This window comes from Falco punctatus (genome assembly GCF_963210335.1).
Source record: "Falco punctatus genome assembly, chromosome: 1".
NCBI lineage: Eukaryota > Metazoa > Chordata > Aves > Falconiformes > Falconidae > Falco > Falco punctatus.
Genome location: NC_137580.1, coordinates 57,348,305 through 57,364,978, shown reverse-complemented (window position 1 = coordinate 57,364,978; position 16,674 = coordinate 57,348,305). Strand labels below are relative to the sequence as shown.

General features: G+C 35.5%; 1 protein-coding gene across 5 annotated transcripts in view; it reads left to right on the top strand.

Moving 5' to 3' along the window:
• The window catches only part of FRYL (FRY like transcription coactivator), a 179,603-nt gene that overhangs the window by 148,424 nt on the left and 14,505 nt on the right, over positions 1 to 16,674 (top strand). For all 5 annotated transcript variants that reach the window (XM_080403806.1, XM_080403807.1, XM_080403803.1 and 2 more), the window contains 8 exons: positions 946 to 1,107; positions 1,391 to 1,465; positions 2,973 to 3,149; positions 5,799 to 6,002; positions 6,894 to 7,064; positions 11,074 to 11,327; positions 13,386 to 13,593; positions 15,565 to 15,714. In XM_080403806.1, the coding sequence (XP_080259932.1) occupies positions 946 to 1,107; positions 1,391 to 1,465; positions 2,973 to 3,149; positions 5,799 to 6,002; positions 6,894 to 7,064; positions 11,074 to 11,327; positions 13,386 to 13,593; positions 15,565 to 15,714 (1,401 nt within the window). The remainder of the gene's footprint in view (positions 1 to 945; positions 1,108 to 1,390; positions 1,466 to 2,972; positions 3,150 to 5,798; positions 6,003 to 6,893; positions 7,065 to 11,073; positions 11,328 to 13,385; positions 13,594 to 15,564; positions 15,715 to 16,674) is intronic.

The window sequence follows — 16,674 nt, the reverse complement described above, 5'->3', positions numbered from 1 at the left end:
TGCAGCTGGCTGCTGCTTGCAGCTGTACGTTCCAGGCTTTTATCAAATGAAGGGTTGAGAGGATTAAAACCCTGTATGGCAATTTTGGCGTGACTTTGGAAGGGGGGAGAAAACTTACAGGAGAGTAGGATACAGAATATAGGAACCTCAGTGCAAGATGGATGCAACTGGAGAAAAGCCTCTGTAGTTAAAAACAACACCCCAATTAGGGTTCATTAGAACTGGAAATAATACAGCTGATACTCATTCTGTGTCTGAAAAGTGGAGTGTAGCCAAATGACTGCAGTGTAATATAGGGATGGTAAAATTGTAGAAACTTCAGAAGTAATCAGCAGTAAAGGCTCCTGGTTGAAGCTGACCCTAGGTAATGACTGGAGGTATAGATTCTGTCTTAGGAGCATTACTTAAATTGGTAAGTGAATTCCTTACTGGATGTTTCAGTGAATGCAAGTAATTGAAAGATGAGATGAATTCCCACAGAGTTCGTTGGAGTAGCATTTACTGTCACAAAGGCTGAATATGATCTTTGGTTTTCAGAAGTGTGCGTGTGTTAGTAAGGTTGCTAGTCTATGAGAACTGTTTGTTCATGTCTGTGAACAATTCTATAGAGAAGCTTTGCATCTTTTGAACTTGGAACACAGTTGTTTTTAAAGTGCGTTTAAAAAAATATATAACTGGATTGCCAGCATAAATCTTGCATAATGCAAAAAACCACAAGTGGGCAGAATGGCAGCCTGCTATGCAGGATAGGATTATTCAGCTTTATATTTCTCAGTGTACCAGTGCTCAGTGGATTAGGTCATGGGCTTCATAGGTTGCTTAAAAACAAACAGACAAACCTTCCGACATTCTAAATTCTATTCTAGTTCTAAATTCTAAAATCAGATGTGTAGACTCTACTAATACGGATTTGAATTTTAAGAAAGTATTTCTTGTCTTTGACAGACACCCATTATTGGGAATAAGTATGGTGACCAACATAGCGCAGCTGGTCGAAATGGGAAGCCAAAAGTCATTGCTGTCACCCGGAGCACTTCTTCAACTTCATCAGGCTCCAATTCAAATGCATTAGTTCCTGTCAGCTGGAAGAGACCACAGCTATCTCAGGTACATTGTCTCTCAAACACATTATACATACATTATAGACAGTGTTTATAAACATTAAAAAAGTAATTGTTGACTTTTAATTAGAAGTCTATACTGTGTCTTAGCAAAACAGTAAATATAGCATAAACTAAAAGCTAATACTGGTGAAAATTAAAAATGGTAAGATTCTTTTCATTGAAGTCAGCATGCGAGATGGCTAGTTAAAAAATGCAGACGTTTTACGTTTTTACCTGGACCTCCAGCATATGCCTTGCTATGTGTTTTTCTTTGGTATATTTTTCAGAGAAGAACTAGGGAGAAACTAATGAACGTGCTTTCTCTGTGTGGTCCAGAATCTGGTCTTCCCAAGAATCCTTCAGTAAGTGGTGATGGTGGTTTGTTGTGGTTTTTAAATTCCAGCAGTGGGAATGCCTTTGTGTTTTCAGGTATTGATGAACTTATGAAGAGTGAGTTTTGACAAACTGATTTTGGTTCAACAATTCACAAATCCAATTGAAGAACTAAAAAGAGATTAAATCATAAGTAATGAATTACTGTTATTCCTCAAGAAGTCCAGTGGGCACCATTCTTTACTAGACAGGTTTCAAAACAGTATTTAAATTCAGCCACAACTCATGTTGCTGTCTCAGTGAATTTAGGTCAGACTCACAGGGGGAAGACTATACATTTTAAAGCAAGGATAAATTACTAGGATTAATTCTTACTTTTTATCTTACTTGGTTATCAAACCAAGATTATATTTTTTTTTTAAGTCTTTGGACTGGAACTCAAATCTTTCCTCTCTAAATTAAATTGATTGATGTTGAGGAGCTCTGTTGATCAAACTAACTCTTAATACTTCTTCACAGAAGAGCAGGACTACACTGCCACTCCAGAATGGCGTGTTGTATGTTTGAGGCTGCACATATGAATTTTAATTGTCTTGGCTAGACAAGGGGATTGAACTAGGTCTCCCCTATTCTAGTCCATTATAAATAAGATGTGCTTTAGCGAGAAGGAGCAGCCAGTGGCTGAGGACTGCAAGGATGTTGATGCTGTGTTGAAAATACCATCGAATCCATTGAAAACGGCCAGTGGATCACACGGCTTCAAATTAACATGGGTATCAGTAGGAACAATAGTCTTAACTGCTGAGTAAAAATAGGGCGATGGTGTTGCTTCAGTGTATGGCATAGAAAAGACCCTCACTGGCATACTAAGCTTAATGGTGGTGATGACATTAAGAGCTTTTAAAATGAAGTGAGTAGCCTGTCTTGGTTATCATCTAGAATATCTTTTATTGCAACATAGAAGTTCTTAGCTGGGGAAAAAATATTGATGAGAGTTGCATATTTTATCTAGTGGAGGAGGTTAAAATAAATAAAATTAGATGCCTGAAAGCTGAAACTGAAGGGATTGTGAAAAATAAAAAATGGAAATAAACAGCAAATTGTAATTTGTGAAGATTATTGTCACTGGAAGCCAGCATTGGGTGCCTATTTATAGGTATACAGTCCTTCCACAGAAACTGATAGGCAAAAATGGTATGGCCTGTGAAATGCTGGATGATTATTGTGATATTTTTTTTTTGTTCTTAAGTTTGATTAATATTGTGGTTATGAAAATGAAGGTTTGTGGGTATATTTTTCTCTTTATTTGAACCTTTGCAGCTCTCAGTTACATTAAGGAGACAATGGTATCACTGGTTTAAAAATGTAGTATAAAATCCAGCAAGTCTTGAAACAAGTTGCAGTCTGCAGTGCCCTAGTATTATTGTTACAGTGGTACGCTAGCTGCTGCTAATGCCATTACATTGCAGGAAAGCAGGATAGCTGACTTTTGGAGAAGTTGGAACTTTTCATTTCTATTTTTACCCGTATCTGCAGGTTGTGTTTTCTTCTAATGAAGACTTGGAAGTTGGAGATCAACAAACTAGTCTTATTTCAACAACTGAAGAAGTGATTCAAGAGGAGGAAGTGGCTGTAGAAGACAATACCAGTGAACAGCAATTTGGAGTTTTTAAAGACTTTGACTTTTTAGATGTTGAATTGGAAGATGCAGAGGTGAGACCTTGGGATTTCTTCTGTGTATTTCCGTTTGAGAACATCTTAAAAATAAGGTTATGTTGGTGCAATTCTAAGGAATTGGCAGCTCTTCTAACTAGTCCAATTGGGAAGAATTTATGATGTTACTGAGCTTAACTTGCATGATAAAGAAAGGTGTCTAAACTGTGCGGTGTTAAGTTGTTGCAAGTTGTTGGGTGTTTTTTGGAGGGGTTAAGTGACTTAACCTGAAAGTGAAGTGATATGACAGTATAAGCCAATGACAGGATGAACACCTGAGTATCATGCAGTAGAACACTTATTTGTGGAACAATACATTAAGAAAATGTCATAATCTTTGTTCCTGATATTTTTCTGCATTTTGAAAAGATGAAGAATAGCTTTCAAAGTTACAAACCGTGTGATATACTATCTCATTATATACGATTGACTTGGTCACCATAATTGCTTGCATTGACTTTTACATTATATCTGGCTTGTTGCAGTTCTTGCATTTCCTCCACTTCTCCTGTTAAAAAAAGAAAGGGGAGGTAAAATAAAACTAAATATCAAGAAATAGTAAAAGGTTCTGTTAAAAAATGTTGCTTGTTTGGAATAAATAAAAGGCTTCAGACCAGAATTTGCTGAAGCTTTAAAGTATGGCTATAAAAGGATTGGGGAGAAGAAATCAAATGCTTTATAGTTTCTTTCAGTGCTTTTGTTATAGTCTATACAAATTATTGAATTAGTAATGGAGACCCTCACAGGTCTACTAAGAATAATATCTGCCTATCTAAACACTAAGGTGATTGTTCTCCTGATTAATCTAGCTCTTTTTACAAAATCCTGCTTTTTTCCCCTTAATACTTTAGTTTTATCTCACTTTATTCATGCTTTCTGTATATGGCTTCACTTCAGCCAAAGTACAGGCTCATTATGGTTTATTGCATATATGTGACCACACACCATACATATACAATTTCCTATATTGAATGCAAGTAGTCAAACAGTTCAGAATCAAGGCTTATTAGTAGTAAAACACTACTTTAACACTAGATGGGGCTTTGCAAGTAGGATGCCAAAAGTTGAAAATGTTGCCAAATCAAGTTAATCTTTAATTTCATTTTCTGTGTTATTTTAATACCAGATCGTAATGAAGAAAAGACAGTTTCTTTCTCATTACTTGCCTGTATGCAACATGCAGTGCTGCTATACTTGCACACACACACACAAAAAGAAAAAGCACAGACTGTACAAATTTAGGGCATTACATATAAGTTGTGCACTTCATATAAGAGCTGCCTAGTTTTACACCAAAAATATAAAAAGTTCTTTGATGATAGTAATTAAATGTCAACAGTATGAACTGGGCCATTTATATTAAAATCTGAGTAATATTCAGATTAAACTTGAGTAGCATCCCACAGTAGTAGTACTTTGTAGCTGGGATTCTTTTGCTTTGCCATAACTTGTCACTTTTTTTGGAGCAAACCAAATCACTAAAAGAGAAAGAGACCACAAAATGTTTAGTTTGCATATTTAATGCATCACTATGATCTCTTAAGTCGTTACAAGAGATATTCAGAGCAGTTTTGGAACCCCTACTTGCACATTTGGGGCTAGATGAGGTATTTCAGTAACGGTCTGTACACTGGCGAATTGAACTTACCAGGTTTTCCATCTTACTTCGATGAACTGTTGAAGGCTGACAGAGTGCTTGAGAAAATGAAAGATTGTTATTGTACTTGTGAATTAAAACAGTACTGGTTTTAAGATATGAATTTCACTTAGTATGTTGGTGTTTGAAACCCAAGTATCCCAGCTTTAAAATATGCAAACAGAAAGGATCCCGCTATTGGTGTTCAGATTTTATTTCATAAAACCGACACAAAGTAGCTGGTGAAACAGTTAATGAAGACATCGGTTATTCTACAGCCTGTATATAATTAATGTTGATGGTGCTTTGTCAGTTGGATGTGGTCAGTTTAGATCCATGTGTGTTAGTTAAAGGATTTCATCTAATGTTTGTTGAAACACTTGCTCTATATGTTACACTAGAGAAAATGTATCATAAGCATGCTGGTTTTACTGTTTTGTCATCAGTTTGTTTTGTTGTTTTTTTTTTAATCAATCTCCCGTTAGAAAGATAAATTATTTCAAATACTAGCTTTTTGACTAAAGCTTTTTTTTCAGAGCTTGAATCAGTCTTTTACTGTTGGCAAATCTTATGTAATAAAACATTTTTCCCTGGTTCTAGAGTATCTTTAAGTGTTTGTCCTCGTTCTTTCTAATTATATGTGTTTTCCTTTTTGCTAACCAGGAGCTGCAGGTAAGTTGCAGCCTGGTGCCCTGGCTTGTTCATCTGTTGTTGTCTGTGGTGTGTTTGTACTTGCTAGTCAGATACATAAAACTGATATTGATACAGTTCTAGATTATATATTGAGTTGCTTCTCAAGAAGATATTCAAAAGATTTCTACTTCATTTGCCATATATTTTAATTTACCTACAAACATCATTTAACAAGGTATTTAAAATTTTAATAAAATTAAAGGGCTGATTGAAACTCTGTTCATAATGCATTCAGTACTTGTGTTTTCTGTGTTGCATTTGTCTATTTTATTATGTTGAAATTCATACATACATATGTGTGCAAACTTCTTTTATTACAGGGTGAAAGCATGGACAACTTCAACTGGGGCGTTCGTAGGCGCTCTCTTGACAGTATTGACAAAGGTGACACACCGTCTCTTCAAGAATGTCAGTACTCTGGTAGCACACCCAGCTTGAACTTGACCAACCAGGAAGATACTGATGAGTCCTCAGAAGAAGAAGCAGCCCTGACTGCAAGTCAGATACTGTCTCGTTCACAGATGGTAAGTTATTTGTCTGTGAAAGGAATCTGAGAACCTAAGCTTTCACTTGCACCTTTAATGGATAAGTATGGCTCACAATTTCAGCGTAAGTGAACTAAAGAGGAACTAAATTAATGTGGCTAAGCTTCTTTTTCATAACGACATCAGTGAAGAGAAGAGTTGCTTTACCACATCAGTGGTACATAACAGGTTTATAATTCTAGTACAACATTCTTTTACTGTCTTTATATTTAGTATATTTGTTTCAATATAAGTACAAAATTGCGTGTGTTATATATCAATATGTGTCTTTGTGGATTCCTAGTTCAAAAAAAAAAACCAAAATAAAATACTAAAAAAGAACAAGAGCAATAAGTGGGATCCCATGGGAACCTCAGTTGTGTTTAACCATTGAAATTGCAAACTTGGTTATAGATTTTGAAGCATGTGTACACACAACGAAAATCAAGAATGCTGGTCACTCGGAAGCCTCTCTGCATTACATAAATAAAATTAGGAGAAAATTGACTGGACAGGGAAGCAGCAGGGATAGTATGCTGCTTTTCAGACTTTGGGCAAAGTTTGTATTAATGTTGCCCAAAACAAAGAGCTCTGCTCTTCAGTGTTTTCGGTCTAGCAGTTCACCAGTGCCAAAGACCTTTAAGAATAAGAAAGGAAATAATTTTCTGGATTTCAAGGATAATTTCAAACTTCTCTTGAAAGTTAAATGTTACAGAAATGCATGTGATGCTTGTAATGCTTTATAATGTAAAGCTGTTAAACTCGTAATATGTAAATAAATTCAAATAGCTAACCATACTGAAACAGCCTATTTCAAAACTAACGTGTATTTTCCCTGTAATTTATATGTTCAGTAAACTATGAGAATTTAACATTTCTTTTCTGTCTTAGTTAAACAGCGATTCTGCCATAGATGAAACAATATCAGATCATGCTGGTCTATCACTTCAGTCTCAAGATTCCACTAGCAGTGTGGGAACAGAAGAGGTGCTTCAAATCAGAACTGAGACCCCAAGTTTGGAGGCTTCTCCTCTAGATAATTCTAGCAACCAGCTGCCTGAGGTGGGGAGAAATGCGGGCTGGTGCATGGCTGATTTGGGCTCCTTCTAGTGTTTAAATAGCAACTTTGGCTTTCTTTTCAACTGAATTTTCATCTGTTACACTGATTATTTGATTTGCTTTTAATATTTCTAACCTGTTGGAATGTTCTTACAAAATGTTCCCTCAGTATGAAAACTGCTTGGGATGGACTGAGGGAACTTGCCACAGGTTAAAAATACTCTTGAAGGGCTGATAATGATCATTTCATGGTGCAGAATGAAAATAGGCTGATATTCAAGATGCTTTTATTTGATACGGTTGAAATCCTTCTTGAGCAACATTTTCTTTCAAATACTTTCTTACCTCCCTACCCCACCCCACCCCACCCCACCCCCTTTTTTTTTTTTTTGCTTTCTTTGGGTTAATGTGATTGGTGCTATATGGGAATAAAACCTCAGGCCAGCTGTGTTAGCAGTTGGTTCCACTAAATAATCCTTTAAAAAGGACCAGAGATGCTAGTGGTATACTTTTTTGGAAAGGCCTGTGTGGACTGAGACAAATTTCAAGCTAATGGCCGTCTGCAAGTCTGTGAGTACTTTAATTTTATTTTACATGAGTTTTTTAAATTATTCAAAAGATTTTAAAAACCAGAAAACTGATCTGCTACAATTCCTACAATATTTAGCAGCTGTATCTAAAACCTCAATATGTTGGGTTTTTTCTTGAATATGAAGTGACTTGGTTTAGGTGGACTTGTTATCTCTTCAGTTAAAATTATTAATGCTACTGACAATCTTACTTTTATTCGGATTAGTATTGCGAATCCCATCTTTAACAGAGCATAGTTTTATTGAGTCTTCCAGAAAATCAAGCCATTTCTATGTGTATCTGAATAACGAGTGCGTAGTTTACACTTAAGAATGAGTCTTCAGCCAACCTGGTTTGAACAGTCAATTGACTAGTTCAAGTGACTGGGGTTTCTGAACAAAGGCTGTAGTCTACCTGTTTGCTGCCTAGAAAATCACTCTTATTAACACGCAAACTACCCACCTAGCTAACATTTCAAATATAAAAACAAAAGACAGAGTACAACAAAGGGAAAGTGTGGGTGACTGGTTTTCTTTGGTAAAATCTCCACCTTCTAAAAGCGTAATATTGTGACTTTTATAAAGCAGCTTTTTTTCCAGATTTTTCGTATTTTTCCATTATTATCTACATGCTTTTTAAAAAAGTTTTGGTTCCATTGCAGTAGATAAGTTGTCTGAACTTTTGTAGAACACCTGTGCTCAGATTGTCAAACAAATTGTTCTGTTAGCACTTCATCTGCTTGTCTACAGTATGCGTTTTTGTTCCAATAGAATTTTGGGTGAGGAAGAATACTTAATCTGGATGGTGTTTGTCCACATGGGATAGATGTTTTATGTTAAGATTTCAAAAGGGAGAAGCTGGCATTTTACAGAAAGAAGTTCGCCACAACAGAACTTTTGTCTTCCCCATTGTTCGCTTGTGATACAGTCTCAGCTGTAACTCATTTTTAGGATTTTATAGTTCTTTCCAAGACTGCCTTTATACTTGGATCCACTGTTCTTTTGCAGCTGCCTTTTAAAATCACTATACTTCCTATAAGCCAGGTGAAAACATTCACACAAAACAAGCACCGGTGTCATTAAAAATATTGAAAACATTTAAACTGGGCTGTAAAATAATTTCATGACTAAGCAACATCCAGTAAAAATTGTTATATTTAAAAAAAAAAAAAGGCTGTAAATGCATATAAATGCAGTCACTAAATGTGATGTGTTCCACATTTATTTTGTGCTTGTTAGAAGACGGGATTCAGTCCAATACATATGTTCTCTTCAAGCACGGTTCAGACGCTCGAAGTTACTTCTCTACAAGAGTTAGCTGTCTAGTTGGATTTTGTTGCTAAAGGGGAGAGCTGGCTTTATGCTTTTTAATAGAATGTGCTTGAAAATGGGCACACTATCAACTCACTTTGAAAAATTTGTGAGGCCAGTAAAACTAATCTTGTTCTGAATTCTTGTACTGCACAACTGGTATCATAGTGCAGTTGTTTTTTTCCTATGTTCATATACTTTATCTATAAACTTTCAACACAGGTATTTCATTGCTTGTCAGGTGTCAGTTATCAAAACGTTGTAAGTATAAATAAATGTGTCAAAATCTATCTCAGGTAAAATAAAAAAATTGAAGCCATCATTTAAAAACAAGTGTGTGTGCTGGTTAGATGCAGTTGGTTTTTCTTCTCTTGTAGGGATGCTGAACAGTTAACTAAATAGTTTACTTAAATGTATTTGGCTGGTTCCCAGTAATAGAATGTATCTTTGCAGAAAGGACAAAAAGTCACATTCTAGCTTATAAGAATATTTTCAATGTTGTACAGTAAGTTTTACAAAATTAAGTATATGAAAGTTTCTGACTAAAATTATTCTCTCTTTTACTCACTTGCACTGTGGATTTATGAGGGAATGGTTTACTACAAGTAATTTTCCTTAGGTTCTGTGGAATTATCAAATCCATTTTTAAGATACTTAAATGCCATTCATGTTGGTAATAAAGACATGTGCAATGTTACACAGGAAACTTCAGAAATCAGGAGTGATGGCACTATGAAGACTAACTTAGTGGTAAATTTATTAGCTAGTATAATTAGCACTTAATTATTTTCTAAAAGCGTATCTCTCATATGTACATCTACCAGGCATGATCAGTGCAGCTCTGTATCATACATTAACATCTATAATAGAAATGGACCTCTGCTTCAATCCAAATTATTTTGCGGTGGTATTTAGAAGTGTCTTGCAATCCTGTGTGCCTTAGCTGCTCAGTGTGACAAAATGGCTCTTCTGTGCAATAAAGTTACAGATGTAATGTTTACAAAAGAGGAATCAGAAGCGAGGTCACTAGCTGTGTCAAATGACAGCAGTGTCACATTGAGGAGTACCATTGTCAAAGCGAGGTCAGGTTAGGATCACCGTGAAAGCAAACGATACAGTTCTGTTTAAAGCTGAATTGTCTTTTCTAGTGAGTACAGTTATTTATCTGAGGATCTGTTTAGACTGATGAAAGTCATGAAGTGATATGTGTGCTTAAAGGCTGATCAAAGGTTTGTTGACCAGTCTTGGATATCCTAGTAGGGGAAGACCAGCACAGTAAGAATGAATACATGATAATTTTTGCCTTTAGGAAACAGCAAGTACAAGGAAGTGTTATTTTTATTCCACAGAAAAATCCATTAAAAGGTTTCAAATGGATTCATCATAAATTAACTATAATCTGAATTCTTCTGTTCAATATAGTGATGTTAATGAGTATAATAATGCTAATGGAAGAAGAGGGAAGGGAGAAAGGGTCATTCTAATATTACCTACCTGAGTTTAATCATTGTGTCTTTATAATTGCCAGTGATTGAAAGCCTACATTTAGAGATTCGGGGTTAAACCCTTAAAGCTCCCCATATTAACAGTAATGGCAAAATAATAAAAATGTGGAATGTCCCTTTTCCATTGTTCATCTGTTACACTGTTGCTCCATTATGCTTTAGAAACTTGTTAAAATGGAGAGTGGAAATGAAAAGAAATATTCTGTACTGGTTCCAGACCCCAAAGGCAAGCATGAGGCAGCAATTTTTGTCCTTACCTGGAAAAGTAAAATATGGAAGTCTTGCTTGTGTTTGTGATCTAAGTATGTTTGAGGCTATTTGCAGATACCTTTCTGGGAGTGTTCTCTTGACAGATTTAATTGAGTATATTTGAGAAATGGTATTTGCTATAAATAATAAGTCATGTTCTAGGATATTAATGTTTACCAGAAGTTACAAACATTACAAATAGACTGCCTGTCTTTGCTCAAGTAAAACTGTGTGAACAATCCATAAAGCTGAATGATTAAAGTATAAATGGATATTTGTAAACAATTTTATATAACTCTGTTACTTTACCATAAGAATAACTGATAAGAATACGTAAGCCCTGACAATAAAAGTAATAGAAGTATGTTTGATTCACAGGAAGGCAGTTCAGCAGTAAAGGATGAACAGGTTAGCACTGCTAGTGAAGACACTGGGTTGTATCTACTACAAGAACAACAAGACTGTCTGGTCTGTCATGAATCTCTTGAGTTGGAAGAGACCCCAGAGCTGGCAGAGGCAGCAGCTCCTGAGAGCTATTCTGAATCTATCTGTGAAGAGGATGTCACTCTTGCTTTGAAAGAGCTAGATGAGAGATGTGAAGAAGAAGAAGCTGACTTCTCTGGTTTGTCTAGGTAATATTAATATTGGTTCCAAGTAACAGAAATTACATGTTATCAGTGCATGAATCAAAGTAGGCTTTCTTATGGTGTGTGGTTTTCCATGAATCCCATGCTCAGCAGTTGTCTCTGGAAAACAGCCGTGCAGGAGATGAGAATTCTTGAATAAAGGAAATCTAGTACATTTCATCACCATCAATGGGGCAGAGATGTGAAAAGAGGTCAGAGGATGATCTGGAGTGTTTTCTTGGCAGCCACCAGCTGCAAGCAGTGTAACATGGAAAAGCCCTTGAACTCTGAATTATAGCAGAACCTATTTTGGCACCCAAAGACAGAAAAAAAAAAAGTTCTTCTTCTTTTTTTTTTTTTAAAAAAATCATAATCATAAGTCCTGTAGGACTCAGGCCAGTTTGTCTTTGAATTTGCTCAAGGTTTATTTTCAGTGTTAAGGTTAATCACTTTCTTGTTTATTTTTAAGACATTTTAAAGTAAAATAATATTTTTCAGGTTTTTCATATGGAGATCAAAAATAACTAGTAAGAGGAAAAGTTATAGCTAATACTAGCTGGTTGATTCATATTTAAAGTAAAACCCTAAGTCCCTTGAAGGTAACAGTTTAAGGAGGGGAAAAAACCAACCACAAACAAAAACAAACAAAAAATTCCAAATTCTTCATAGGCTTGCTCATACTTCAAATTTGTTCAGAAGTTTAGATTGAATAATACATAGACTTAGTTTATACAGGAACATAGACTTAGAATATATTCTCTCAGAGAGATCATTTAAGGAGCCTTTTACAGCAAAGGGCACAACAGGAGCTGTAAAAGACCAAGTCATTTGAGAAGGTTCTACTGTAACAGAGATAGAGAAATTGAATCTTGTAATCCCGTACACAACCTACTGCAATATGCCTTGTGAGAATTAAAGGCTGGTACCTTTAATGTGCAACTGAAAAATCTCTTTAAGATTTTAGTTTATTTGCAGTAACCAAAGAAACAAAAAGACAAAAGTGATTATTTTTTTGGTTGATACATTTGTTAGAAAATGTCTGAAAATCTTTTTGAAGCTTTGCTTACAGACCTTATTCAGAAGCATTGCATCTTAGTTTTTGAGCTTTGTGCTAAAATGAATGTACCCAAACCCAGCACTCACACCGCGCTTCTTGTTTAACACATGCTTAAGTCTTGTTTAAGACATAGTTGGTGTTGCTGTGAATGAGGTGGTTGACACTGAGAAAAATGGTGTTAAAAAAAGTATTTTAATAAACTACCTGTACTTGAAATCATTCCACACGTATTTCTGCTGCGTAAGTAAAATTATACAAGAACAACTGTCAAAATGTATCCTTCCTTGTAATGCGGAAAATGTTAACAATTAAGTTAATGATTGTAAGTAGTAGCATTGATTAATTTATAGTTTGATATTTTTATTGGATGTCTGGTGCTTAATGGAAAGTATGACTGCAGAATGCTCTTTGAACAAAGGCCCATTAAATTGATTGCTTATAAAAATGAAAGTGTTCCAATCTATCTCCATTGACTTATGATGTTGCTTAAGACAGTTATAAAATAGTATTACACTGCTAAATGAGCTCTTGTGTTTCTCTTTAAGGAAAGCTAAAATTTGTTATAGATATTGTTGGACTGTATGTTTAGAGGAATAAAAATTTGAAGAACTGAATGTTAATTCAGTAATTGGGGCCAAGAAAAAAATACCAGTTTCTGAGTTGTGTGTGTGTGTATATATATATATATATATTTATAGTGCTGTATATAACTATATATAACCTACAGATAGCCCTGTATCTACATGTGATCTACAGATAGTCTGTAGATACGTATAGAAATAACGTTTTAATAAGCTTTGGAGATGTTTGAGAATATAAGAAATTTTTTATATTGCAGTAGCAAAAGTTTTTGATTTTTTGGTCCCTCCCTTGTTCATTGTTACCTTTACTAATTATTTAATTTACAAAATCCAAATTCTTATTTTTTTCTTCTTAGCAAAATAAAGCATTTTTTTCCACTTCCATTAACTTCTTCCAAGTTAATTTCTGTTGTTTGTTATTCATAGCCAAGATGAAGAAGAACAGGATGGCTTCCCAGAAGTACAAACTTCCCCACCTCCTTCACCATTTCTTTCTGCCATATTGGCAGCTTTCCAACCAGTGGCATATGATGATGAAGAGCAAGCCTGGCGGTGCCATGTCAATCAAATGCTGTCAGATACAGATGGATCTTGTGCTGTGTATACATTTCATGTCTTCTCAAGATTGTTTCAGGTCAGTGAATTGCCAGTGTGTGGTTGTTTGTCTGAAGACCTTTCCTCGTGCTTTGAAAACTATTCTTCCCCTCTGTAACTGCAAAAGCCTCAGAATTATGATAGCAAGAAGCCTTAGAAAGCAAATCAAAAGCAGACGAAACCCCCCATGTTGCTAAAAGAATGCTACGTGGTCATACGCTATTTGCCCATGGGATATCTGCTGTATTCGTTGTCTAGGAGTGATTCTACTCAGGAAAAGCAACCAGCTCAAACAATCCCAGCTCAATGTATCTTAGTTCAAGTTGTGTCCCTTCCTTTATTTTCTGAGTGTCACCCAGGTTCTGTACTGATTACAGAATTTATGTCTTCCTCCTGGGTTTTCTGTGAGATTGATTACTATAGAATTGCAGCATGACAAACATTAATGAGTTTATCTTGGCATCTGTCTTGTGAGAAAAGTTTTCTTTTCTGCAGAGAAGTAATTGAAACACCAGGAGATCCACTAAGCTGGAAATTTCAAATCCCTCTTCTTAACTGTATTTGCTTCATAGAACTGGTATCCAACATGAGATGCCTGTGGCTTAATTTTTCTGGCTCCCTGCTCCCTATGTAGAGATGAGGTTTTTACATATTCAGAGTGGTACCACTTGGATGTACATTATTCTTTGCAACTTCTTATGGGATAGGAGAAACAAAATGAATCCATTTTATTTACAGGCAATGTGCCAAGTGAGGTAAGAGCAGATTCAGTACTACAAACCAAGACCTTATGACTTCAACCATTTCTTAGATCTCCAGTATTAATTTTGCCTGCTGTTTGGTACACCATCATAAATTTCTCAGTGAAAGCCTCACTTTGCTTCACCACACTAGCACGCATTTTATCCTGTGTGTATGAGCAGGTTTAGGGTTAGTACCATGAAGTAACTTACATGTGAAGAATTGATAACTCTACCTTAGCCATGGAATAACTTGCTTGTGCATCTATACCCATTTTCCATTTTTAGTTTAAAAATTTCGCCACAGCGCTGTGAAATTCTGTTACTGGTTTTAGATTTTTGTCTTTTTCCTTCAGCTAGACATCAGGGGGTTAGTTTTTCTGTATTACTACCAAAGCTTAGCTGCAGTTGCTTTTCACACCTTCATTTTCTCAAAGTGGTAAAATGGGAGTTCATATTCTCTTGTGTTTGTTAAAGAAGGAGCTAGAAAGAAAGGAGAAACTCTCTGTGGCTCGACAGAATGGCCCTCAGTCAGCTGGAAAGGTGGATACTCTGGGAAAAGGGACAATAGCAATCCAGGTCTCGAGCCTGCGCAAAAGAAGTATTCCTGAGGAGTTGTTACTGGGTACAGAGGAGGGTTAAAATGATTAAATGAGACCCTTGGAGGCCTTGTTTGACTGGACCTTTCCATTTTTCCTTCTGGCTCCTACTGTGTTTAACTTTGCGGCTGAAAATACCATCTTGTATAGTTTTATTCTACATGTAATTTTATAGAATTTATGAAATAATACATAGCAAAGTGCACTTGTATTAGGCCAAGCTGACAGTCTGCATACATTATTTAATGTGATATACATAGGACTGATTTTTGAAGAAGGTAGAAACCCTGCAGGTGGCAGTTTGGACACACTGTGCTACATGGGCTGTATTCTTAGTCATAAAACAGAGTATAATCTCTTGCAACGCTAACACTTGACAATGAATTGAACTACTAAGTATACTGCATGAAGACAAATAGTCATCCAGCTATACTGATGTGAAAGGAGTAATTGTCTTTATAGATACAGGCTGGTTTTATTTATTGGTTGATTGCATTTTCTGGAGCTAGTTTTACATAAATATTCAGAGCAAATTATGGATTAGTTTGTGTATTAATGACAAAAATCTATGCTGTCGTGATAGAAGTTTGTCCTGAAATTCTAAATCTAAAAAGCCAGAGATGGGTAGTAAAATACAATGTAAAACAAATGTTTTTCTGATTTGATTTCTAGACCATTCAAAGAAAATTTGTATCTATAACAAATGATTCAGTCAGCTTTCTTGGTGAAAGTCTACAGCGCATTGGAACAAAATTTAAGAGTTCTCTGGAAGTGATGATGTTATGTTCAGAATGTCCAACAGTCTTTGTGGATGCGGAAACGGTAAAAATCTCAATCTTACACATTGAAATGCTTAAACATTTTTATGTAGCATACAAAATAATGTTTTAACATTTGGAAAATAGCAATGCTTTGGTAGATTTTCAAAGGTTTGAATAAAGCATGTTAATTATTTTTGCCTTTTAAAAGGTTGCTCTCTAATGTCACTAAATTGAAATATCGGAATTGTTTTGGGGTGTAAAAAAAAGATGCTTTTTATAATTGAAATCAGAAAGGAATCGAAATGTTACGTGGCCACTATGTATCATAAATGCTTTAAAATGCTAGTGAGAAGTGTATTTTCTCCATAAAACCACGCAGCTGTAACGATAAACAGCGAGGGAACTTACTGATACTAGATACACTTAAATTCACTTGCTATTCTTTACTTTCCCTCCTTGTTCATATTTACTCTATATTCTTTGCACAGGGAAGAAAAAGGAAGACTGCTTATCTAGCAGCAACTTTACCTTTTTAAATCGTTTTGTTTATGTATATATTCAGTGATGCATGAGAAAAACATTCTAGCTACAAATAATACAATGAAGGCAAACCAGAAAACATCATTGAGCTAATGATGTTATGGGGATACATATCCCCAGTATACATCCTCATTTCTGGGGCAGTTCTGGTCCCCTGCTCTCAGAGAAAATACAGTTGAACTGGAAAAGATTCCAGGAAAGATCGCAAGGATTATGATATATGTGGAATGACTTCCATGTAAGATACAAGTATGCAGGCTAGGATTTTCAGCCCTTTATGAGAGAAATCTGTCCACAGATGCCTTAATTATCAGAGAAAAGAGATAGAAAATATTCTATTGTTGTCTTACTCGATGTTAAGAGTGACCAGATGAAGCTAGCAGTGACTTACAAAACATACAGAACCAAAGACGGGTGGTCCTTCATATGATACACCATCAAACTGTGAAACCCTGTTTTACAGTGTCTGTTATGCTTTCAA